This window comes from Fundulus heteroclitus, chromosome 6 (genome assembly GCF_011125445.2).
Source record: "Fundulus heteroclitus isolate FHET01 chromosome 6, MU-UCD_Fhet_4.1, whole genome shotgun sequence".
NCBI lineage: Eukaryota > Metazoa > Chordata > Actinopteri > Cyprinodontiformes > Fundulidae > Fundulus > Fundulus heteroclitus.
The window spans coordinates 28,498,024-28,525,319 of NC_046366.1; the positions used below are offsets into that span (position 1 = coordinate 28,498,024).

General features: G+C 40.0%; 1 protein-coding gene across 4 annotated transcripts in view; it reads right to left on the minus strand.

Annotated features, from left to right (window-relative positions):
* LOC105932244 (microtubule cross-linking factor 1) overlaps positions 1-27,296 on the minus strand; it is a 116,986-nt gene that overhangs the window by 84,013 nt on the left and 5,677 nt on the right. For all 4 annotated transcript variants that reach the window (XM_021320877.2, XM_021320879.2, XM_021320880.2 and 1 more), the window contains exons 2-3: positions 23,953-24,177; positions 21,889-22,047 (exon numbers count right to left, since the gene is read on the minus strand). In XM_021320877.2, coding sequence (XP_021176552.2) covers positions 21,889-22,047; positions 23,953-24,177 — 384 coding nt within the window. The remainder of the gene's footprint in view (positions 1-21,888; positions 22,048-23,952; positions 24,178-27,296) is intronic.

The window sequence follows — 27,296 nt, forward strand, 5'->3', positions numbered from 1 at the left end:
ACTGGTTCGGACCGCGGTTTTCCTTCTGAGCTGCCCTAATTAACATTTGTACGTGAAGTCCCGGTGTAGGTACTGCGCTTCCCGATGACGTCATCATATGGCAACTCCACTCAAACAAACTACATTATGCCCGCGGTCTCCATTTGTTACAAATAAATTTTATTTTGTTAATTTACGGTTATTTTCCAGTAACTTAATCGAGGCATGAAAACTTTTAACATCATTTTGGAATGCTTCTGTGGTAGTCTGACAATTAAATCGGTAATTTTGCAGGATCAAAGTTACATCTTAAGAGAAATTTTCTTCCTACAGTTAAAAAAAAAAAAAAAAAAAAAGTTGTGAAGGGAAACTAAACCATAAACTCTTTTGATTTTTAATAAAAGTCTGCAGCCATTTTAATTTTATCACGGCATTCATCACTTTAAAATCAATAACGTTTATTCCTCCTTTTTCTACTGATATTACTATGTCGTTCTTTCTGATTACATCTTTTTTATTATTCCAGATGAAATTGTGACAATATTCTTCCAAAAAATTTTGCCAATTGTCAAATATTTGTTGTTTTTTTTGTAAAATGGCTTGAATATTTATCATTTTCAGTGTGGTCCTTGTTAATCATTATACCTAAATATTTTACATAATTTTTATCAATTAAAGTGGGTTGATTATTTTGAATTGCTAAGATTTCATATTTTTCGATGTTCATCTTTAAGCCTGAAGCTTTTGAGAAAAAAGAAACTGCTAAATTAACTAAATAAAATTGATTTGTTACAAATGCAGACCGCGGACTCAATGTAGTTTGTTTAAGTGGCGTTGCCATAATGTGACGTCATCGGGAGGCGCAAGGCCCATCGAGAATTTCTTCGTATAATTGTCCGTTTACAAACCGCAATCCCGCTCTCGAATAAAACCTACACCCCGCTATAATTACTTTAGTAAGTTTTCCAGACTAATCACAATGTTTTGCGTAATTGAGCAAACGTTAAACCAACCATGTATAGTGACGTCATCAGAAGGCGCAGGACCCCGAGCCGATCTGGTACCTACAACGGATCACAAATTAAAGACACTTTGATTTAATTGCTTTAAAAAAAAATTAAGTGTAAATTACAAATCTGGTTCAGTTACGCTGTTTTTAAATTGTTAGGGCTACCAACGCTATAATCCACAGCCCAGTAGTTTCAATTAGGCATAGTGGTGGCAGCATTATGCTGTGGGGTTGAGTGTCGCTCACATTATATAAATAAATGTGTGAAAATGAAACTAGTTGTTTATAATTGGCCAAATCCTTCTTGAATGCCCATAACCACAAGTGAGATGCCAAAGACTCACCATAATAGTCCAATTTGGAATATTGTATATTAGCCATTTCCTTGTAGCCATTTTTTGGACTTATGAAGACCAGCACATGTTTCTCTGACTCAGATAGCATGTTCTCCTATCTTTCCCACTGTGAGGAGCGGCTTCTGAGTGATGTCGTGTTTATTACCCAGGCAAAAAGTGGATGATATGGATCAGACTTATAATTTTTACCACCAGTGAAGTATGGTGGGGTGGCCACTTCCTGCTGTACGGCTGATGTTCACGTACACAGAATGAATAATTATCTAGGTCTGAAAAAACAGGTGACCTGACTACATGACCACAAGTTAAAAGCTGAAGAAACCATTTTCTGTCCTATGAAGGTCGACCTGCGTCTGCCTTACTTGAACGACATGATTTTTGTCTTTCCCATTTTGAAGAGTGGCTAACAGATATGAGCCTCCCTGACATCTTATATTTACACCTAAAAGAGACTGCAAGTTGTGAATTAATAATTAGATGTTCTTAGATACGCCGATGAACTTCAAAAGTGCAGGTTAAATTTAAAAACACTCATTTACATTTATTTAATTCATTTTAAAGCTGTTTTTTTTTAAGGTGAGTCATTTTAAAGGTGTTTTTTTTACCCCATGAATAAATGTATCTGAATCAATATATTTTTATGTTTTTTTTGGGGTGTGACATTATATTACTTTTCTTTTAAGGCTTAATTAACATCAGTATCATGGGTGTCTAAGTGTAGAGGGGGACTGTGTTTTTGTTTTACTTTGCAATCCATGCCCAATACGTTCAGATTTGATTAAATCTACCTACTGAGAGCAGCATCCTTACTGTAATACAGCTGAGATGTCACCCGCAGATTAAACCTGACATCCTTTCTCCTTCATCGACCCTGGCAAGAACTAGAAAACTTTTCCCGACCATATTTCACCCGAGGCGACGTCCCCCTCCGTGCGATCGGAGGCTCTATTTTCCTGACGGCTTGTCTGTTCCTTCTGTTTGAAGAGGAGGTGAGAAACACTCTGAATCAGTCAGAGTTACGGCCTGCCAAGCTGCTGTCAACCTCCCTAAATATAACAGCTAATGCCATCCGTTCCGCCGTGGAGGAGAAGCATCCACAACACCAGCTTTGGACGGTGCGATCCGATGTTTTTAGGTTGACGCTGAGCAGCGCGCTGCCAGACGACGAGGCGTCTGTTGCTGCAGCTGAAAGGACGGGAGGTTTGCACACAGGAGGAGGTTTCATTGTTTTGGTTTTTCCTGCAAATCAAACATTTGCGCACCAAAGAATCTATCAGGATTCTCTTATAGCGTCAAAGAAAGGAAACTAGATCATTTCAGGGTATTTTTTTTTCTTCTGCTTTGGAGCATAAAATACTCGCAGAACAGGGCTTTAAAGGGGAGGTGAGATCTCTGGATATCCAGCTGTCATGGATGTGGATTCTGTTATAAATGGAAAATAAATGGTGGGAATTAGGATTCCCTTTTTCCTTAATATGACGATATTTTAAAGGGTAACTACATCTAAAAGTCATAAAACAGCAAACAAAGTAGAACATCAACCTTTCCATTTTTTCAAAGCAAATAAGTGATTTAAAACCTGTTCTTTTCTGACACAAAAAGACTTTTGAAGATTTGGGCTTCATCTGTAGTAATGCAGCCGCTGCTACAGTCTGTTGTAGTGAGCAAAGAGCTGAGGCAAATAGCAAAGCTCTCAATTTACCGTCTACAATCTTACCCTGACCCATGGTCATGAGGTAGGAGTCGTGGCCGAAAGAATCAGATCCCAAATACAAGCGGCTGAAATGAGCTTCCTCCACAGGGTGGCCGGGCTCTGCCTGATACCAGAAGAGCTCTGGTATCAGGCAATGTCGAATAAATGGAAGACGGATGGATGGATGGATGGATGGATGGATGGATGGATGGATGGATGGATGGATGGATGGATGGATGGATGGATGGATGGATGGATGGATGGATGGATGGATGGATGGATGGATGGATGGATGGATGGATGGATGGATGGATGGATGGATGGATGGATGGATGGATGGATGGATGGATGGATGGATGGATGGATGGATGGATGGATGGATGGGATGATGACTAAAATGTAACAAATACTGCAGCAAAAAGAGCAAAATACATTTATCAATCTCTCTCGCTATATATATATATATATATATGATTAAATGTTATGATAGATAGATAGATAGATAGATAGATAGATAGATAGATAGATAGATAGATAGATAGATAGATAGATAGATAGATAGATAGATAGATAGATAGATAGATAGATAGATAGATAGATAGATAGATAGATAGATAGATAGATAGATAGATAGATAGATAGTCTGTGAGGCCTCACTAATTACTGTGGAGAACAGTTAATTAATGCTAAGTACCTACTGAACTAAAAGTCACCATTGTGTCCTAATGTTGCAGTTTCATTTCCTTTGTTTCTCCTCTGCTGGTAAGAGATGATCAGAAATAAAGTAATATGTGTAACTAGAATGACCTTCCTCCTGATAAAGATGGATGAAGGAATAGATGGATGGATGGATGGATGGATGGATTGATGGATGGATGGATGGATGGATGATAATCGTTTTATGTTAATGTTCCTCATGCATGTTAACCCACACTAATTAGCTGTAGCAGGATTGTTTGTTTCCTCAGGTAAAGCGACTCTTTCAAGCCACACGTGTAGGGTAACATTGCTGGTCGGAACTGCAACACAAACGAGCTAACCCGAATTTAGCGTTTAGAATCACAGTTTTTGTCTTAGCTGATCATTCAGCACTGTGGTGAAATACAGGCAGGCTGGGTTTGTGGCTGAGCTTTTAATGCCTCTGTAAGGTCTCCCAGCTACCGACATTTCTACAGACTTCCTTCACCTCATTTGATGAATAGGCATATAAATCTTTACTTTATGCAGACTATTACAGTATATCAGTACTTTTGTCTTGGGTTTAAAGTGTGTTACACACTGATAACAGAGTGTGATATTGCAAACATAAAGTCGTCACTCTTTGGCAACTTTCTAATTATTTTTTAATGTATTTCTCATTTTATTTCATAAAAATGTATATAAAGATTGTGAGGTGGAAGCCTGAATACAACTGCAGAGAAAAAGTTGTAAAAGTATAAACCTGTTTTATCTTAATACAACCACTCTTGGCCAAATTTGTATTTTCAAGCTTTGATGTGATGTAAACGATGCTTGAATTGATACAAAACACAAGCAAACCCTCAAGATCTCTTAAGAGTGTGATCAGAATTACAGCAAATAAGCTTTTGATGCGTTTAAAAAAAAAAAAAAAAAGCCTTGATTTGTCTGAGGACGTTGAAAGAGCCACTCTGATGTTCGTACGGCGAGGCTCTCATTTACCGAGAGGCAGCTTTGATGCTTCGCTAAATTATATCACTTGCAAAACATTTTCAGAAAAAAAAAACCATCTGCAAGGATGAAAAATTCAACCTTTCACGGGGTTTTAAACTTCAAAGGACAGAGTTTAAGATTTGTTGCACATGCTCCTCAAGGTTTCCCGCATGTAAGTCATAGTTTACCTATAGAAGAACATCATAGCTTTTGAAGGGATTTCGCATTGTGCATCAAAATAATTCAAAGCTCACTTCTTTGTTCCACAGATGGTAAATTCTGGGATGATCCGCACGGCAGCAACACGGCGATACGTTTCGTACGGATGTGTGTCACTGCAGCAGATTTTTTTTTTTTTTTTTCCCCCCTCTCCTCGCGCGCTCTCTCTGCTTCTTGCTGGTGGAGACAGACACACGATATTAAGTAGGTCAATGAGATTCCTTTATACTACTACAGCAGGGAAGCACGACGCAGTAGAAGCTCAGGAAATACATGACAGAGAGATGATGAGATGAGACGATGAGCTACCTCTGCAGTCGCTCAGTTGCTGGGGCTAATTAAAGGCGGTAAACACATCTCCGTCTCCTTTAGAAGCAGAACACACCTACAGGAAAGCCACGGCCCTGAAGTATTTCTCTGAAATTTCTTATTTGCATTCTGTGCTGTCAATATTTTTTCATGTTGAACCCAGTTAAGTGATGCGTTTGTGATAAAACACAAGCACATAATGAACGCTGGCATTGTCGCTCATTCACCGAGGAGCTTCATGTTTTCACTAGGCAGTAAATTGATTGAGATAATTTAAATTAATTCTGAGAGTGAAGAGGTGGTGGGAAGAAGAAGAAAAAAAACAGCCTCGGGAGCCCTAATAATTCATCTGAAATATAAGTAACTGGATGTAATTTATACGTTTATATAATTAGCTTTCCGTGGAGTATAAATGTGAGGTGACACAGAGGCCTCTTAGGTGATCTTCTAAATGGGAAAGACAAGAGAACAGGGCACTGAAGTGATGCCCTGTTTATTGTTTTTTTTGGGGGCGTTTTAAGTATAAGTTGGGTAGAAATGGCCAAACTCTAAGCGGCACTACTTGCTACCGCCTACATCCTGTAGGAAAGAACGTTTAAGAGTGAACCCAGGGTTTGGTTCAGTCTACAGAGAGAGATTGTGCATCTAGGACCGGTCAAAGATCTCTCTTTCTTTCTTTCTTTCTGGAACACGTTTCAATGAACTCCTTCATTTTTTTTAATAACTTTGAACAGAACGATGTGTTGTTGTTTTTTTTTTACATGAAGAGCCTGAAGGGAACTGGGCTCATCCTGACGATGTTTAACGGCGCTCTAAAGATCAACGCTGCAGAAAGAGACGCAGCACTTTCCCTGGAGGTGAGAACCGAGCTCATCTGTGTGTACGTAGGCTAATTTTCTGCATTTTTGACAATGCAAGCCTTTGCTTCTTCACTTTAAACCTCAGTTTGCCTTAGGCATAAAAAAATAACTGCAGGCTCAAGCCTCAACCCTCAAAACTAACAGATTAAAAATAGATTGAATTTTTTTTTTCTGAAGCCAGATTTCAAAGACATTGGACAGGAGAGCCAGCAAATACAAGCAGAAAGCTGCGGCAGGGTTCAGTTACACTTGGATTTCAGGGAAATATTCAAACTACCAATAGTTACACAATTAAACATTTTGTCAGCTTTATTCAAGATAAAAATTGTTGTGTCTAAACTGTAGTATGACCAACAATTGATAGAAGTCCCAATAATGTTTCAGGTCAAGTCGGGTCTGGAGTATTTCTGTTTTTGAATGTGCAACAACAGTTTAAAGGGCAAAACTATAAACTAAATCGTATGTGCTCAACAGGATGATAATAAGAGCAATAAAATTACAGCTATCACAAAATAACCTAAACTGATCCCTTTTCAGGCCAATTTCCGTCTCACTTTGCTTTCTGACAATGAAAGTGTTAAAAGGGGGACCTACCGTGTTTTTAGTTCTTCCATTTCTCATGGAAATGGTTCAGTTCTGGTCTATACACGGAACTGCATGCTTTGGTCCTCGTTATTTACCCCCACATTCAACTCTTTTGTCCTGAGGTGCGTGTGAGAGCAACTCATTTTGGTGATGTCTCTTTAAATCTAAAGGTGGAACTTCACCACGCCCCCCCCCTGCCCTCTAGGTTGTAGAGCGCTCCACTCCAGCCTGACCGGCCATTTTTGTAGTCTGCTGGGGGACGGCCTGATATCCACTTGTAGATTCGCTATCCTTCAGTTTGGCCTACAAAATAAAAATGGCGCATTAGCGAGACTGGTAAGCTGGAAGTCCATGACCTTCTTGACCAGCTCAGCACCAAATGCTGTGACATAATTGATCAAAAAACATAACAGAGGACAGAGAAAACTAAACGGGTTGAAAAGTGCGACCCAAACTGAATAGAACTGTATCTGCGCAGCGCCTAGATGGACTACATTGAAATTTTCTGCACTCCTAGTTTCTCCAAGTACACGACAAAACGTATTAATGGGCTAAACAAGTAGGTTTTGCATGATAAGTCTCCCTTAAAATACAGAATGACAGCAGCTGTTCTGAGAATTCAGTCGTTGAAAGATACAATTTATGTGAGCAAAAGCGAGAGGAGAAAATAAAACAGACGCTAAGGCAGCAAATAACATAATGAGCTAAATATATTTTGAAACTTTATTTTAGATGAAAGATAATAAAGGAAAAGAAGAACTAGTCGATGGAATTGTAAACTTTGTTCTGAACGTTGTGTAATACGAACACGAATCAGTTAATTTTAACCTCGCTGAACTGAATTTAGAGCTGGTTCTTGTTCAGGATGAACTGGCCCAAAATCGCTGGTGAAATGTTGCAGAGGAAGACTTTTGTTTGGGTGAAAGGAAGTTATACCAAGTGCTGTAACAGCAGGGAACAAACAAATGTTTTCATGCCTTTTGTTCTTACCATGTAAAATGTTTTGACTTTTTGTTATTTCCTGATAATATCTGACACTTTCCATTAAATGTAAAAGCAATACCAAAAGTTGGATGCAACAGCTAATAATCAAAATTCATTTTTCAGATTTAATCATTTGCGAGCTGTAAAAAGCTCTGAGCTGACGTCACTTCCTGTTTGCGGTAAGGCGTATTGTATCACTTCCTGTTTTCACTGCGTGAGCAACGGTTTGTTGCTCCAGATTCTCTCGCTTTTATCTTTAATCTCTTTGCTGTAACATCTGTTTCTAACACATAAGCACTTTTAAAACATTTTCTGTTGCTGCACATCACGCTTGGGAACTCCTCGTGTTTCACGGTTTGCTCTCTTGGCGTGGTAGAAGGGCGCTAGCCTAGCTTTAGCCTAGCCTAGCTTTAGCTCCACAATGGCTTCCTCTCCTACTATTACTTCAGCTTCTCCGTCTCTGACTAAGTCTCCCCTTATCTCCTGCTCTCTGTGTCAGATGTTTAGCTATTCCTCTGCCTCCTTTAGTGATAATGGTACATGTAATAAATGTAGTGTTTTTGTAGCTTTGGAGGCGAGGGTGTCAGAATTAGAGTCCCGGCTCCGTGCTATGGAAAGACCAGCTGATAGCCGCCCCTCTGCTAGCGCGGAGCCACATAGACCTAGCGTTAGTTCACTTAGTGGTCCTCCAGAAGCACCCGAGCAGCCGGGTAAGCAGGCCGGCTGGGTGACAGTTCGTAGGAAGCATAGCTCTAGATTTCAGCCCCCAGTTCACCACCGACCCGTCTGCGTTTCAAATAAATTTTCCCCACTCAGCGACACACCCGCTGAGAAGCCGATCCTGGTTATTGGGAGCTCAATAGTCAGAAACATGGCACTAGAGACACCAGGGACCATAGTTAAATGCCTGCCAGGGGCCAGAACGGGCGACATAGAATCTTACCTAAAACTGCTGGCTAAGGATAAGCGTAAATACAGTAAGATTGTTATTCACGCTGGCGGTAATGACACCCGATCACGCCGATCGGAGGTCACTAAAGTTGGTGTTGCTTCGGTGTGTGAGTTTGCTAAAGCAATGTCGGACTCTGTAATTTTCTCTGGTCCCCTGCCTGATTTGACCAGTGATGACAGGTTTAGCCGCATGTCATCATTCAACCGCTGGTTGTCTAGGTGGTGTCCAGAAAACGACGTGGGCTACATTGATAACTGGAGAACTTTCTGGGGAAAACCTGGTCTGATCTGGAGAGACGGCATCCATCCTACTTTGGATGGTGCAGCTCTTCTTTCTAGAAATCTGGCCGGATTTATTAGTCCTCCTAAATGCTGACAATCCAGGGTCCAGACCAGGAAGCAGAGCCGTAGTTTAACACACCTCTCTGCAGCTTCTGTACTGTTACCCACCCATTATCCTATTGAGACGGTGTCTTTCCCACGGCCAAAACTTAACAGATCAAAAACTTATCTAAAAGGAACAAATCATAAAAACCTAATAAAAATCAATACGGTTCACCTAGAACCTAAAAATAAAACAATTAAATGTGGTCTATTAAATATAAGGTCTCTCCCTCCAAAGACTTTGTTAGTTAACGAATTGATTTCTGATAAACAGATTGATTTGTTTTGTCTCACAGAAACCTGGCTACAAGAGGACTACGTTAGTATAAATGAGTCAACTCCCTCCAATTATTCAAATTTCCACATTCCCAGATCTGTGGGAAGAGGAGGAGGAGTGGCAACCATCTTTCAGTCTGATTTATTAATTAGTCCCAGGCCAATTAATAACTACAGTTCTTTTGAACATTGAACACTCAGTTTCCCTCATCCAAACTGCAAAGCAATAAAACCTCTTCTGTTTGTTGTTTTGTATCGTCCACCAGGCCCTTACACTCAGTTTTTGGATGAGTTGTCAGATTTCTTATCTGATTTGGTGTTAAATACTGATAAGGCTATTATAGTGGGTGATTTTAACATCCATGTTGACACAGAATGTGATAACCTTAGTGTAGCCTTTAAAACTATCCTAGATTCAATTGGTTTTGCTCAAAATGTGCATAAACCGACGCACTCTTGGCTCCATACTTTAGACCTTGTGCTGACATATGGCATTGATTGTGAAGAATTAACAGTATTTCCTCACAACCCTGTCCTATCTGATCATTTTTTAATAACATTTGTGTTTAATCTAACTGAGTTCTCCACCCCCAAAAGAGGGTTCCATTATAGTAGATCTTTATCGGATAATGCTGTATCAAAACTTAAAGAGTCTGTCCCCTTTTTAATATCCTCCGTATTGCAGAAATGCCCTGTAGATGGCAGCAATGTTGTTTCTTCCAATTCACAAATAGATGTCTTTGTAAACGGTATGACTTCGTCATTGCGTTCTGCATTAGACAATGTAGCTCCCTTGAAAAAGAAGGTGATTATTCACAGGAAGCTGGCTCCTTGGTTTAATTCAGAGCTGCGTTCCTTGAAGCACAATGTTAGGAAATTGGAGAGAAAATGGCGCTCTACACACCAAGAGGAATCCTACTTAATCTGGAAGAACAGTCTATTGTTGTATAACAAGACCCTTCGCAGAGTTAGAGCAGCATATTTTTCGTCATTAATTGAGGAGAATAAGAATAATCCTAGATTTCTCTTCAGTACAGTTGCCAAACTTACCCAGAGCCACAGCTCTGTTGATCCATCCATTCCCTTAGCTCTTAGCAGTAATGATTTTATGGGATTCTTCATAAATAAAATTGATTCCATTAAAAATAAAATAATTGGCATCCTCCCAAACATGATTACCTCATCCTCAGTAAGTGAGGCAGCATTGGAGGAATCCTTAGAACCTGCGCAGTGTCTGAACTGTTTAAAAGCAGTAGAGCTTTCTAAGCTATCTAAAATTTTAGCTTCATCTAAACCTTCTACCTGTATGTTAGACCCAATCCCAACCAAGTTGTTTAAGGAGGTATTCCCTCTGATCAGTGGTCCTATTTTAGACATGATTAATCTATCCTTGGTAAATGGATATGTACCACAGGCTTTTAAAGTAGCTGTTATTAAACCTTTACTTAAGAAACCATCTCTTGATCAAGATGAGTTAGTAAATTACAGACCTATATCTAATCTTCTTTTCTTATCTAAAATTCTTGAGAAAGTAGTTGCTAATCAACTATGTGAACATTTACAAAGTAATGACCTACTTGAGGAGTTTCAGTCAGGCTTCAGAGCTCATCATAGCACTGAAACAGCTCTGGTGAAGGTCACCAATGATATTCTCATGGCCTCAGATAATGGACTTGTGTCTATACTTGTCCTGTTAGATCTCAGTGCTGCATTTGATACAGTTGATCACAATATTCTCCTACAAAGACTTGAGCATACTGTAGGGATTAAGGGTAGGGTGACCAGACGTCCCCGTTTTCCGGGGACTGTCCCCGTTTTGGACCACCTGTCCCCGGCTAAAGCTGTCCCCGGAAATGTCCCCGATTTTACCGAGGGGGAAAATGTGTTGCGGTAGCTGGTTGCGCTGCTGATAATATAAAGACGAGGAACAGAGCGCACCACTAGATGGCGGTAACGATCCTTTTGGATGTCAGATGCCATTAAAACACGAAGAGGAAGAAGAAGAAGACGAGCGCACCACTTTTAAAACAGAAGAAGAAGAAGGGGAAAGTCGTCAACTGGTGGCAACTGATGGGGAGCTGCTGTGTTATGGTAAGTGTGTTAATCGATTCATTTTATTTGGATCAAGCTGATCCTGTGAGAAATTTTTTTTTTTCAGGTTAAAAAATAATCAATAAAAAGTAAGACAAGACCACGAGTTGCTGCTCACATGAGTAAAAGACACTCAGATAAAATGTAACAGAATGATTGAAAACTCTTTGTAAGGCGCTAATCTAGTACGCTGGTTCTCCAGGGATCAACAAGGGCTTGTCTAAAGATGTTTTAGAACTGATTGGTGACCTTTAGTTTATATTTCAGATAGTTAGTTAGTAGAGTTATTACAAGTTGTTTTGCTGATTTATGGTTGTGATTTATGAGCATAGACTTCCAGGCTTAGGTTTAGCTTTTCTACTGCTCAGTTTGGATTTATGAAAGTTCCTCATGAAAAAATAGGAGTCAGTAACAGGAAAACGGAATGAAACAAGATCTGCATGATCTGAGAATGATGGAGGAAGAGATAACTGCCTGTTTAATGTTAATTTATTATGTTGTTTTTGCTTGTAGCTCCTAGTATTGTGGTAATTAGCATTTTTTGTATTTAATCAGAGGAAATAATAATAATAATAATAATAATAATAATAATAATAATAGGACGTTTTCATGTTGTACATTCTAATGTTTTTGGAAGTGATTTTAAATATATAATGTCTCTGTTTTATAATAATGTAAGATTGATACAAGAGGAGAGAGGAAAAAGATAGGAAGACAGAAAGGAGATTAAATGAGAGTGGAGGAAAATAGGAATATTGATGTAAAGAATGATTGCCGAGAAGGGAGAAATATTTACTTAGAGTATTAATAAAGTTCAAGTGATAAAGCTCTGACATGATATACTCAGGTTTGAGCTGAGAAGCCCAGATGTCTGAGGATATAACCTCTTTCTGAGTCTCTGCACTGAACATGAGTTTCACTGCACTTCCCTAGCTGTGGCACAATAAAGAGGCAGTTTAGTTTATTTATTTTTTTTCTTGTGTTTTAAAAATTTCAGTTCTGCACATAATATATCCTCTTCTCTTCTTATTTTATCCAGACCTCTGGATACCGTGGCTGATGGCTCTTCAGACACAGAAGGCCTTGAAGAAACCAGAGATGATCTCATGTTAGCTGACTCACTGACCGGAGTTAACTCACCTTAAAGGATCAAACAATATACTGGCACATCAGCTACTACCATACACATACACATAATGTAGTTATTCACACTTTATGTAAGTTTATACATGCTCATGCTGCACTACACACAAAATCACTGGCATTCATGTCAAGGGATTTTCCAAGTCTGTGCCTTTGTTTTACCTCACATCACCACAATCCATTGGACAATGTCTTGTCCCAAACAGGCTCTATGCACTATGTGCTCTATGTGCTTATAGCCCATTATAAGAGAAATTAATCGGCTTTGTGATGCACAGAACCCTTATGTGGTCAGTTGACAGTAAGAAACATGTATCATCCTTTACCAGCGGGCTTGACTGCTACTTTTTGATGTTAACGCAGAAAAAACAATTTTTCATAGGTATGTAGATGTGAACAGAATGAGTATTTGTTGCAGTTTTTTTAAATTTGGGGGGCTCTGTCTCCACAGACAGCCACAGGCTAAATGTTTGTATTTACTGGTTTTTCTTTTCCTCATGTCACTTTCCCCTTAGGGGGTGGCAGAGCTCTTTGAGCCCCACAAAATTGGAAAAGCCTGCTAACCGCTCTGGACCCTTCCACTCCCACTCCCACCGCTTTGCCCCAACCCAGAGACACAGTTCTAGTTTCTATTAATAACACTATTTATTGATTTTATTAATCTTAGGATGCACTAAAGGTCTGGAGAGGCACATTCCTGTCTTTTACACTTGATTTTTATTGTTTAAATATTAATAAACATGTAAAAATAAATGAAACCATTACTGTCCCCGTTTCCTAATTTCATCTTGATTAGATGTATTGATTTTTATCCACGAGCAAGAAATGTCCCCAGATTTGATTTTAGAAATCTGGTCACCTTAATTAAGGGAAAAGCATTAGGCTGGTTTAAATCTTATCTGTTGGACAGATTCCAGTTTGTTCATGTAAATAATAAATCTTCCTCAAACTCTAGGGTCACTTGTGGAGTACCACAGGGTTCAGTCCTTGGACCAATTCTATTTACTATATATATGCTTCCGATTGGCAAAATTATCAGACAGCATGGGATTAATTTCCACTGTTATGCTGATGACACTCAGCTATATTTATCCATAAATCCTGATGAATCCAATCAGTTACTTCGACTGCAGTCATGTCTTGATGACATCAAAAGCTGGATGACTTTAAATTTCCTGCATTTAAATTCTGACAAGACAGAAGTTGTAATCTTTGGGCCAGAGTCTTCAAAAAATAAAGTTCTTAATCAATCCCTTAATCTGGATGGCATTAACTTGGCCTCTGGTAATAAAGTTAAAAATCTTGGTGTTGTTTTCGACCAAGACATGTCATTTAAATCCCATATTAAACAGGTTTCCAGAGTTTCCTTTTTTCACCTCCGGAATATCGCCAAAATTAGAAACATTCTGTCCAGGAGTGATGCTGAAAAACTGGTCCATGCATTTGTTACTTCAAGGCTGGACTATTGTAATTCTTTACTATCAGGAAGTCCACAAAATGCAGTTCGAAGTCTTCAGCTGATTCACAATGCTGCGGCAAGAGTTCTGATGAAAATCAACAAGAGGGATCATATTTCTCCTGTTTTAGCTTCCCTTCATTGGCTTCCTGTTAAATCAAGAATAGAATTTAAAATTCTCCTTCTAACGTATAAAGCCCTTAATAATCAAGCTCCATCATATATCAGAGCTCTGATTACCCCGTATGTTCCTAACAGAGCACTTCGCTCTCAGACTGCAGGTCTGCTGGTGGTTCCTAGAGTCTCTAAAAGTAGAATGGGAGGCAGATCCTTTAGCTATCAGGCTCCTCTCCTGTGGAACCAACTCCCAGTTTTGGTCCGTGAGTCAGACACCCTATCTATTTTTAAGACTAATGTTAAAACTTTCCTTTTTGACAAAGCTTATAGTTAGAGTGGCTCATACCCTGAGCTATCTCTATAGTTGTGCTGTGATAGGCCTAGGCTGCTGGAGGACATCAGGGTCTATTTCTCACTCTACTGATTTCTACTGTTCTTCAGTCTACTGTTCTCCAGTTTTGCATTGTATTACATTGAAATGACTGTCGTCATTTCAGCTTTTAACTTTTGCTCTCTCTCTTTTTCTTCATAGTAGGTACACCTGGTCTGGCGTTCTGTTAACTGTGACATCATCCAGAGAAGACGGCTCACCCGCTACTTCCATCTAATGTAGAACAGATTACTAGATCAATGTGTGCTTCTGTGCTTTTTTGTCTCTCTTGTTGTGTCTCTGTTCTGTCTTCTGTAACCCCAGTCGGTCGAGGCAGATGACCGTTCATACTGAGCCCGGTTCTGCCGGAGGTTTTTCCTTCCCGTTAATGGGTGGTTTTTCTTCCCACTGTCGCTTCATGCTTGCTCAGTATGAGGGATTGCAGCAAAGCCATGTACAATGCAGATGACTCCTCCCCAGGAGTGAATGCTGCTTGTCGGGACTTTGATGCAATCAACTGGTTTCCTTATATAGGACATTTTTGACCAATCTGTATAATCTGACCCAATCTGTATAATATGATTGAACTTGACTTTGTAAAGTGCCTTGAGATGACATGTTTAATGATTTGGCGCTATATAAATAAAATTGAAATTGAAATTGAAAAAAATAAATAAATTAAAAGCTATTTAACTGAACAAATTATCCCCATTTCATTGCCTGAATGGTCACAAACGGTTAAATGTAAAAGAGACCACATGCAGGGAGTGGTGGCTGTGCAATGTTAAAATGCATCAATGCTTTAAACAGAACAATAAGCAGAGCCTTGCGTAAGTAATGTCCCCACTTTGCTGGGTGTTGACGCCACCGGTGGAGGAAATCTGTCAGGAGAAATACCTGGGAGTCAGTGAGCAGGAACAGGACAGCACAAAGGCCAAGCGTTTGTCTTTAATGAAAGACGAATTCATCACGGCAGAGTGGGACCGCACAATAAAGCACCTGATGCTGGTGCTCTGCGTGCAGACGTTTCATTAGTTTCATTTCATTACACGCATCCGTCGGCTGTTTGTCATTAAAAACAACAACAAAAAAACGACTCTCTCTCACACCGTTTCCTGGCTGGATTAGAGACCGACCGCACACAATGGCAGCAGCAGCAGCAGCAGAACCTGTCAGCCAGCTTCCTTCGGCTGTTTGGCTGCAGGTTTGCTCATATCGCAGGGTGACAGGGTCTGGAAGCGGTGGATTACCGCCGTCCTCTGCCCCTCCATCTCTGTGTCCAGCCCTCCCTCCGTCCCGACAGCCCGCGCAGAGACACGCCGCTCTGTTTTATAACAGCCCTTCTTGTCGGATTAATCCACGCCGCCGTGCCAGGACCGCTCCCTGGAGCCTGTGACCGCGCAGGGAGAGAGATTGGCTTTAAAGGCCACAGTTGCTCAAACTATTTCAGATTAGTTGCCCTTTTACAGCGACCAGCAGACCCATTTTAACAGGATTTTGTTTTTGTTTTTTTATGTTAAAAACTAATTACGGTGTAATAACGGTGAGGCTGTGCAGGAGTCTCCCATCCTGTTCAGAGGGTCTGTTAATATGTACACAGTATTTTCTAGAGTAATTAATAACCAGTAAGTGGAAGATTTCACCTAAGAGTTCAAAACAATGTACCCAAATTTCCCCAACACAAGCAAAGAAACTAGATAGTTACCAAGTATTTATAAATATGCCTGTGCCCCTGTACAGAACCGCCACTGTCTATTTGACAAATGCCTAGAATAATTAATGAGAGAAGTATTTCTCTATATATTTACCTTTCTACTAATGCAGAAGTGTATGGTACGCCCATTTCCTTCTCACAACCGTTGTGTTGCTTGTATTTAGGCCCATTACTCCAGACAGATCTGGTGAAACCGGGTCAGGCTTGTTGGGTCTTTTCAGCCCTGCCTGTGAATGATATATAGCATGGGTTCCCATGTCTTGTCTCGGAGAGCTACTATCCAGCAGCTTTTAGATGCATTCCTTCTCCAACACTCCTGAACCAAACAAACGGCCATTTACTGGGCTTCTGGTGCCACCGCCAAGGACAAAAGCAGACTGCAGTGTGTCATCCGGTCTGCAGAGAAGGTGGTTGGCTGCAATCTTCCATCTCTCCAGGACCTGTACGCCTCCAGGACTCTGAGACGTGCAGGGAAGATTGTGGCTGATCCCTCGCACCCCATTAATGTACTATTTCAATCACTTCCCTCTGGCAGGAGGCTGGGGTCCATTAGGACCAGAACCTCACGCCACAAGAACAGTTTCTTCCCATCCGCTACCAGCCTCATCAACAAGGGCAAGAGCCGCCCGTGAAACTGGACACTGTCTCTCTCCCCCATTCAGGACCTACAAGCTACACCAACACAACATCTCCAGACCTTCTGAGTCACATTAACGCACAGTCTACTGGTGTATATAGCTACAGATTCGGTATATATATATATATATATATATATATATATATATATATATATATATATATATATATATATATATATATATATATATATATATATAGTGTCTGCACCATCAACACCAAGTCAAATTCCTTGTAAGTGGAAACCTACTTGGCATTAAACTTGATTCTGATTCTTAATGACGATGGTGGAGGAGTTCAGCCCTTTGACTCAGGAGTTTTGTTGCAGGGATGCATCTAAAAGCTGCTGGATAGTTGCTCTAGAGGACTGGATGTGAGCAGCCCTGTTCTGTGGGGCTGAGATCTGGGCTGTATGAGGGTTCTTTGTTACCTTTAAAGCACTTTGTAACTAACTCAGTACCATACACTGTCTATTTAGAAGATCAATTTGTGCCAACGCTTTAACTTCGTATCTGACGTATTCAGATGTTGCTTCAATATTTCCGCATAATCTCCTTTCTTAATGATGCCATCTATTTTGAAAAGTGCACCTGTCCCTCCTGCAGCAAAACACCAACGTCACATGATGCTGCCGCCGTCGTACTTCACAGCGGAGGCATTCTCAGGATTGCAAGCTTCCAGTCTTTCCCCCAAAATGTTGCCAAATGATCAATAAGATCAGACAGTTTGATTTTAGTTTCATCAGATCACAGAATGTCTCCAAAAGATTTAACTTTTTGTCCTCTTTTGCATTTGAAAGCTTTAATCTAGCTTTTTTTGTTATTTTTTTTTAGCAACTGCTTCCTCCTCTTTCAGTGGCCTTTTAGCACAGGTTACTCTTACCTTAAAGTATTTTCTTGCTTTTGTTCTGGGGTTGGTTCTGAGTTTTCACACCAAAACTAGTTTGTCTCTGTGACACGTGTCCTTCCTGAACGTTACGATGGTGGTTCTCATGTCGTTTAAGCTTGAATATAATTATCTAAACAGATGAAAGTGCACCCTCAGGCATCTGGAAATTGTACCCAAGGGTGAACCGGACCCTGTGGAGGTCAACAATGCTCTTTATGGTATCTTGGCTAACGATGTCACATAAGGGTGTGGATGTTTTTTCCTTAATATGTATGCACAGGTGGGTCTGAATTTAACTCCAAACCCATGACAGCATTAATTGGGCCATCACAAATTGTTTAAAGATAGAATATTGTTAGTGTATGCAAACTTATGAATTTAAAAAAGTAATAAAAATCTCTCTCTCTCTTATCATTCTTGCATTGAGCGAACAGAAATAATTCTGGTAATCCTAACCGAGCTGAAACAGGAGCAGTTCAGTCTGATTTAATGAAGAAAAACGAATGGTGTATCTTTTTAAATACTGTGCATAGAGATCTGGTTTTAACCAGTTTTACGGCATGGCTAAAGGAGCTTATCTCAGCCGTTATCATCGTGAGATCTCTGTGGAGGATTTTTTGCGTTTTCGTCTTGCATCACATCACACCTCAGCAATGATTTACAAGGTGTGTTTAAAGCAGAAAGGTAAAAGATCGCACCTCCCGTTCCAGTCGGACAACATTGTTATCAGTAAAGTCTGACTCTCCTCCTCCATCTACACCTTTGAGATTTATCTCTGAGCCCGTTCGAGTCGAGCAGCGGCGTTAAAGCTCGTCTTATTATATCCAACAATAGGTTGTTGTCGCACGTCTTAAACAGAAACATCAACCCTTAAAAAAATCCTGATTCTCTCTGCGTTACGACTTTCATGGACTCACACCAAGAGCCAATGTTATAAAATAAAAGATCTGAAGAAATGTGGAGCTGTTATTTAAAGACATGGTGGGGGTGTTGCATCAAAAACAAAGAGGGAGAGAGAAAAAAAAACACCCAGAAACGGAGCGTGTTTTTCTGGGACGAACCTCGGGGGAAGATCACAAAAAAAAAATATATCTGCAATAATTTGGAGCAGCAGCCCTTCAACTCATCTTCTTCCCTTTCTCTCGACACGACGGCATGCGTGTCATCTGCTGCTGATGCATGTATGCATCGTTTTACCGCCACCAAGGACAAACGGAGTGAGCCGCTCAAATCTGCCCTCAGCCACGGTAACGGAGGCACAGAGCGCTCAAACACACACTAAATAAACCTTTTGATGTAGCGTTATATCGCATAGAAATGTTACAACAACTGCAAATCCAGCAGGTTGCTTGGTTAGTGCTTCAGCTTCCTTCTGCAGGAAAACTGCATTTGAAAACCAGCTGCCAACGCAATCATACAAGGACATAGTGGCTGGAAGTCACCAAACTCCTCAGCGAGGCTCTGTCTAGGATTGGCCTACTTTCTGTGGACCGGCAGACGGTGACTTACCTGCTGCTGTCAAAATCAATAAGTCAAAGCAGTCCAATCTAAGCGGCTCTGAGAATAAAACGCCGCTCATCCTATTACTGGTGAGACTTCCCTATCGTCAAAGAAAAAACTTCCTCTGGGCAACATGGAAGCAAAGCAGGGCTGCAATATATCAGGAAAATATGTAACTGTGATATTATTGCTGAATATGGCGACGCCAATTACAGATCACCCACATTTTTTAGACTTTTTTTCTTAAGACGCAGTCCCCACAACTCTCCTTGAGCATTAGCATCTCAGACGATAGATACTTAGCAGCGAAAAACTCATAATGGCCTTGTCGGGAACTAATCCGGCGTTGTTTTTCTACCTGAACACCATGCAGGATGTTTACACGTGGAACCAAGAGTGCAAGCCAACGTTCTGTAGCACAACTTTGATAAGTGACGGCAAAACACAACAGAGAGGACTCCCAGACGTCCCTTAGCGCAGCCATTTGGTAGCATTAAAGTTTCTCATGCAGATACAGCGGAGAAATAAAGGTGGAACAAACCAAAACCGTATGTCAGCGCACGCATCGTTAAGCGATCATGTGACCCCAGAGACTGAACTGCTGTATTGGTTACCATGGAGATAAACCTGCTGGTGAAGATTCTCAGTCATCCAGGTCACGGTCATTCCAAAAAAGTAAAAAACAAAGCAACTGGACTTGTTTTTCGTAGTTGAAGACGTTTCGCTTCCTCTCCAGGAAGCTTTCTCAATTCAAAAAGTCTGGAGTAATGTGGAGCATCAAGCTTTATACTACTGCCCAAACAAAGGCCTTGCAATGGCTTAGATAACATGCAAATTCAACAGGACCCCTTAGTCCAGAGCTTGACTAAATCCTGAAAAGGTCATTAACCAATTTCATTCAGGTGTGTTAAGGCAGAGACGCATGCCTTAACAGTTCTGTATTTTCCTCTCAAGAGACTCAAGCGCATGAAGGATAAGTGCTGTAAACCGGTGTTTTTTAACCTAGAGGGCGCACCGTCTTTCATGTTTTGGTTGTGTCTCTGCTCCACCACACCTGATTCAAATCGTTGGTGTTCCTCTCCAGCATGCCATCAAGTCAGCAGGGAATCCACTAAAACACGCAGCACAGTGAGCGCTGAGGACCAGGGTTAAGAAATACTGCTGTAAACAATGGAAAAAGTGGGGGGAAATGTGAGAAACGTTGTCTTATTGTCTCCAGAGTTAGCAATATTTTCAAATGCATACACAAATAAATTAAATGAATACAGTTTGAAGAAATTCAGCAAATTTGTCAACAAGGTAAGTAAAAATCTGATCATGACATTGAACAGGCAGAAACAAATGTCCTGTTTAAAAAGGGTCTACGGCACAAAAATTAGATGTTTTATAATAAATTTTCTCTCCTTTTATTATTTTCAACAATTTTCAACAATTTCTAGAATAGGTTTTCCTATTTTGTTATCACGTCTTGACACAAAGCAAACAACCAGAGTTATTTTTTATACTGAGAAAATGCGCCACACCCTCTTATTAAGCGTAGAGAGATCCCAAAAGCCTCAGCTGTAGCGAGTTAAAGAAAACCGGACTTAAACTGGATTTTGTTTTGATTGGATTAAACCCTGAAACTTGTTTACGATCTGCGTTTTGAAGAGAAGTGCCTGAGAGCGACCAGTTCAGAGTTGATCTGAATATCAGCAACAATCAACACTGATCTACAATTTTCCCCATAAACATTTTACAAAAAGCAAAAATGCAAACAGAATTAAAAAGGATTAAAAAGCCACGTGACAAACCTTAATATGGCAGTAGTAACGTATCAGGTCATTAAGGTTTTAACTAAAAATCAGCAGAAAACTTACAGACAAATTCATTTAAACCTTGTGAATGTTTTTTTTTTTTTTCACTGGAACCAGCGGTGCCAACACAGATCTTATCACAGTGAGAACCGTTTTAAAATCCACACAGATGCTCCGCCTTTGTGACGACGTGGTGAAGCGAACTGGCCTAAAATAGCACCTTAACACCTTGTTGGCCCTCCACCACCTCCTGCTGCGCACTGCCAGTCAGCTGGTTGAAAAACAAGCAACACACTTTAGCCTCGCTTGTAAGCAAAACCAAAATACACAGTTTTAAAAAGCACAGAAATTAAGGGAGCCCTCCTATAAAGTTGTTTCGCTTTTATGAAGCAGCCGAAAAGCAAAAAAAGATCATCATTTTTTAAATTATGATTCAATGAAAACCTAAACCTTGTATTTCCAGTTTTAGTTACTTTTCTTTTCTTGACAGAAGCAACAGAAGCATCCTTCACATTTGATTCTGATCAATATCCAGCAGAAAATGTCAAACGGCTTTAGTTTAAATCTGCTGAGTTGAAACCGTTTATGTTTTTGTTTTTTTTAAAAAAAAAAGGTATGGATACCACAAGAATCACATAACAGCTAACTTCCAACTCAAACACCACATAAAGAAAAACGGCAGCTGGCTCTGCATCAACATCAAACTGATGTGATTTCTGTCTGCTTTTCCAACAGGTTTTGTGAAATTCAAGAAGCAGCATCCTTTATTTAACCAGCAAAAGACGCATTGAGATTCAAACCTCTTCTCCAAGAGTGACCTAGCAGCATAAAACACACAACCCAAGATGGAGATTTCTCCGCTCAGGACCAAACAGCCATGAACAAGGCGCGGCCATCTCACCTCCTTGATCCTCTCCAGCTCATTGTGCAGCGCCTGTTTGGAGATCTCCACCTCGATGATCCTCTGCCGGAGCGTCTCGTTCTCGTCCTCCGCTCGGGTGCGCTTGTCCTCCGTGCTCTCCAGCTCGTTGTGCAGCCGCACCGAAACGTCCTTTGCAACCTGAAGACGGTTTGGACATGAATACTTCACAATATTCTACTTGTACATCAGTAATGTAGCCCATGTTTAGATGTCTTATATGAAGCTCCTTGGATTAGTATCCACACATCTTAAACTTGGGATTTTGTGTGCAACAGAGCTATAAAAAGTAGTAGTGCAGAGGAAGAAGAATGATCACATGGGTTGTAAAAATGTTTGATAGGTAAAAATCTGAAAATGTGGCATGCATTTGTATTCAACCACCTTTTCTCTGATACACCTCAATAAAACCCGCTGTAGGCAATTGACTTTGATTATTTCATCATTTCAATGGTTTGTTGGAGAACATTAGTGAACAAGCAGCTTCATGAGGACATGACCCTAATGGAGAAGTGGCATAAAGAAAACCTTTGTTGCATGAAAGCCACGAGAAGTTTGTAACACTGCAAATAACGCTGAACATGGTGGGACACGGTGGTGACAGCTTCATGCTGTGGGGACCATTTCTTCAGCAGGGACAGTGAAGCTGGTCAGAGACGATGGAAAGATGGGGGAGGGGGCTAAAAACAGGGCAGTCCTGGAAGAAAACCTGCGAGTCCACCAGGTCCACCAGGTTCTGCAGCAGCTTTTTCTCACGTTGCCTTCAGACTGCTGAACTCTAAACTATACTCTGCATCACACATGCACAGAACTGAACTTTATGGCCATTTTGCATCATTATTTTGCACTGCCAATGTTGCTGAACTTTTATCATCCATTTAAATTTAAAAGTACACAACTGAACGTTTACTAAATTTTTGCACCATTATTATTTTGCTCTGCCAACATTGAACTTTTCAAATTAATGCCTTTTTTTTTTGCACCATTATCTTTGCACTACAAACATGGTTGAACATTCCTCTGCACACTTTTTTAAAAATGTATTTTCTCCTGCACTGTTACATTCTTATCAGTGCTGCACTCTATTTTGTAATGCTATTTTATTTCAATTGCAATCTCACTACATTCACTGCAAAAACAGAACTAAAAAAAGGTAAAATGTTCTTTAAAATGAGTGTATTTCTCCTTGAATTGAGCAGGTAAATAAGATGATCTGCCAGTGGAATAAGATTTTTGCACTTAAAATAGAAACAACTCATCTCCATCGTCTTACTTCAAGTGCAGTATATCTAATTATCTTGTTTTAGGGGTCAAAATACACATTTCATTGGTAGATAATATTATTTACCTGCTCAAATCAATGACAAAAACACAATTTTTAAGAACATTTTACTTGCTTTTAGATCCATTTTTGCAGTGTTGTCATAAGCGGTATGCAACGAAATTTCGTTTTGTACGCACTCTGTGCATAACCAAATGACAATAAAGTTTGTCTAAGTCTAAGAGAGGCTGCAAAAGACAGCCAGAGCTGTAGTGGAATAATTTAAATTCAAGCGCACAGTCATGTGGAAGAATGGTCCAGTCAAAGGCCACACCTAAATTAAATTTGAGCATCTGTGGCAAAACTTAAGTTTACAGACATACTTGATCCATTCGGACTAATCTGTTGTTCAGGTCGACTCAGGGGGACTGAATACAAATGTAGGCAACATTTTTCAGATTTGTATTTGTGAAAATTCAGAAAACCATTGATAACTTTCCTTCCATTTAACAATTATGTACCAATCTGTGTTTTTCTATCCCTGCCAAATCAAGCAAGGTTTATGGTTGTAACTGGTCAAAATGTAGAAAAAGTTAATCCACATTAGATCTGTAGATCTAATCGTAATTTTTTTTTTTACCCACGTTAAAATCCGCATTACTGTTTTTTGGTGTAGAAATCTCAAGATGCTGTGAGGTGTTTCTCCTTTGCCGTTATGGGGTGTTAAACTCAGGCAGAAACAAAGTGATGTCGTGCACAGAGACGAAGAGTCACACAAAAAGCACCTTCAGGTCCTGCTCCAGACTGCGCAGCAGCTCTCCGTCCACGTGGCCCGTCTGGGCGACCCGCAGGCTCTTCTGCTCGGCTTTCCTCAGCCGGTACTGCAGGATGCGGCAGTTCTTGTTGGCTCGGTCCAGCTCCCGGCGCAGCTCCTGCACCTGGTAGACCTCCTCCTCCAGGTAGCTGTCCCGCACCTCCTCCATCTCGGCTCGCAGCTCCTCCACTTCATCCTGGGAGGAAGAACAAAGGCTCCACGTTTGAATATTTAAGTTTATACGGCTTGCGTCAGCAAATTGAGGCTCGTAGCTGAGTGAGCAGGAGAAAACGTCTCTTGGCTGAATCATTACGATGAGAACCATGAGTTCATGCAAAGAAAATGTCTTTGTAAAAAGAGCAGAGTCCTTTAGACTTTTTGTGAAAGATCAAACAAAATGACTTCTTCCCCGAGACGCTGTTGCACAAATCAACCCGCCAACTTCGGAAAAACAAACTTTTCTGCTTCTGTGGAGATGCTTCTCAAAGAGACGGCAACCTAAAATTTGATGTGTAATGCAACTATAATAAGCGTGGACTGGTCTTATATCTCATTAAATAAAAAAAGGCACTGAGAGCTAAAAGTTTTGTCTTGTAGTAAAATAAACTAAACCGACCTGTAATCGTGGAGCCACACACTGCAAAAGCGGAACTAAAAATAAGTAAAATTTCCTTAAAATTAGTGTATTTGAGCAGATAAATAAGATAATTTGGCAATGGAATAAGATTTTTGCACTTAAATAGGAACAACTCATCTCCATCATCTTATTTCAAGTGCAGTATGTCTAATTATCTTATTTTAGGGGTCAAAACACCCATTCTATTGGCAGATAATCGTATTTACCTGCTCAAATCAAGGACAAAAACACTATTTTTAAGAACATTTTATTTATTTTTAGATCCGTTTTTTTGCAGTGGCATCCTCACTGACCTCAAAGAGCAGCATGATCCTGTGTCCTCCTCAAGCCTAATTCTGACCAGAAAACTCTGGAACCGGACCAAATGTTCCCCCACTGGGTAAAGGGAATATCTTAATTAAATCTGCAAGGTTAAACTATCACCAATCTACAGTTTTCCAACCCTCCAACAACCCAGGAGGGAAACAGATCCATATCCCCTCACCAGCAACCAGGTCCTTCATGAGGGATCCAAAAGCATTTCCAAGTGAGAAGGGAAGTTTAGATCCCTACAGTGAGTTGTTGCTCTGCCACATTGGACATGCTGGAAGCACCTCTACACTTGATGCGGACTTTGCCTCGGCTCATCGTTATTCTTTGTTTTTTATTACCAAATATCAGGGAGGTGAATGTCGAGCATAGATGGACCAGAAAACCAGGAGCAAATCCAGATCCTTCCAATAGTCTTCTTTAGAGAATTACAAATAAAACATAAAACTCAGCTGCTTTAACTGCAAGGTCTTCATCTATAGTCGTATTCTGCCTACAAATGCATTCATTGAGCAAACAAATATGAATTTCCCACTTAGGCAGACACAAAGGATTGTTTAGGCCAGGTATCTCAGCCTGTGACTCTGTAAGGCGTCTACAGTGGCTCCAAATGAGTTTGGCCAGAAGGGATGCAGAGTTGAGCAGTTGTTTTACCTACAAAGGTCATAAAAAGGCTAGTTTCAGTGGTCATTCCGTTAAAATGCAATAATAAACCAGGTTAAAACACAAAATTTCTACTACCTGTTAGTAGAAATATGCAACATTCAATTTAAAAATCTGTTTTTATGGATATAAAAAAAAAAAACATAATAAACAATATTGCTTATTTACAAGTTATTTTTTTCAAAGTTCCCATTAGTTTTGATGCTCTGAACAAATTGTATTTAGGAGAATAAAGGGCAAAAATGACTGCTTGGATTGTAAAGGTTGCTGGTCCATGGTTTAGCCTAACCAGAGCTGCTTTAGTGAGCTAGATTTCCCCTCTACAGTAGGACACCGAAGCAGTACAAATAATGAGCTGCAATCATATATAACTGTTATCGAACACGATTAGTTTTTTCTTTTTAGGATCTCAGCTTTTCAATGACCACATTTCCATTTCAATAAAACTGAAAATGTGAAGTGATTTAAAACAGAGGTTACGGGTTTCCTGGATTACTAAGAACTGACTAATTAGCTTAATTAACCAGTGTGGGCTCTTAGTACAGTCCTTAATTATTGGAACGCCCTCTAAAAGCTAAATCCCTAAAATGAATTAATCTTTACATTTTCTTTTCTTTTCACATAGTTGATGGATTTCTGTGTGAACTTGGCCACATGTTTTGGATAATGATCCTTCTGAGTGACACAATAACAACCGAGTGGAAGATTTGTATTTAAAATCTTCACATTTATGAAATATTTAATGACGCTGTGTACTACCAGGAAGGTTTCCGGAGTATCTGGATGGGCGAGAGACCCACAGCATCACAGATGCTCCAACATGCCAAACAGTGCGCACGAGGTGCTCCGAGACACTCTGACTGTAGTTATGGACACATTTAGATGAGCCGCTAATTATGAAGTCCTTTCATCAGTTATAAAAACAAAAAAAAAACCTCTGCCTCCCTTCATTAACGTCCTGTCTTTCCCATTTTGAAGAGTGGTTAAGAGAAGTGGGGCTCAGTTTAACATCCTATTTATACCCCAGGGACACAGGAAATCACCATTTGCTAATATAAAGTTGCACTCTGATCAAGTTAAACAAGTCAGGTATAAAATAATTGATAATTGATCGGGTATATTATTATAAATTAAAGAAAAATTACTAGGTTGAATTTCAGTGTGACATTCGTCCGCTGCAATAAACCAACACTACAGTTTATCTTAAGACTTTTTTACTGCAAACGCAGGTTTCTTTCAGACAGACGGTAAAACTCATTGTAGGAAGCTTTTTGCGACTAAAGGCTCTTTATAGGAAAACTGGGCCGTCAAAGCAGAAGGTTTAGATCTGAGAGACCAGGAATAAGATTAAAAAGGAATCAGTGAAAATTTTTGTCATAAAAAAATAAATTAATAATAGACAAAAGATGTCATATAGATGGATTTGAAAGATACCTGTTCATCAAGATTGCTTTACAGATGAGTTTAAGTTATTTTCTGGTATAAATCTTTTAAGGAAGAGATACAATTTGATGCACTTCTGTGGATTATGCTACTACTTTTATACGATTACTATGAGCTCCAGTAATGCAGGTACTCTTGGTGCTGCTGACATAACATCCATCGGTGGTTGAAAGCATCTTAACTGCAGGGGTGGATGCATTTCCGCTGACATCTACCTGTGACCTCCTGGCCGAGGTTTTATCTGCAAAGTCGAGGCGCTACAC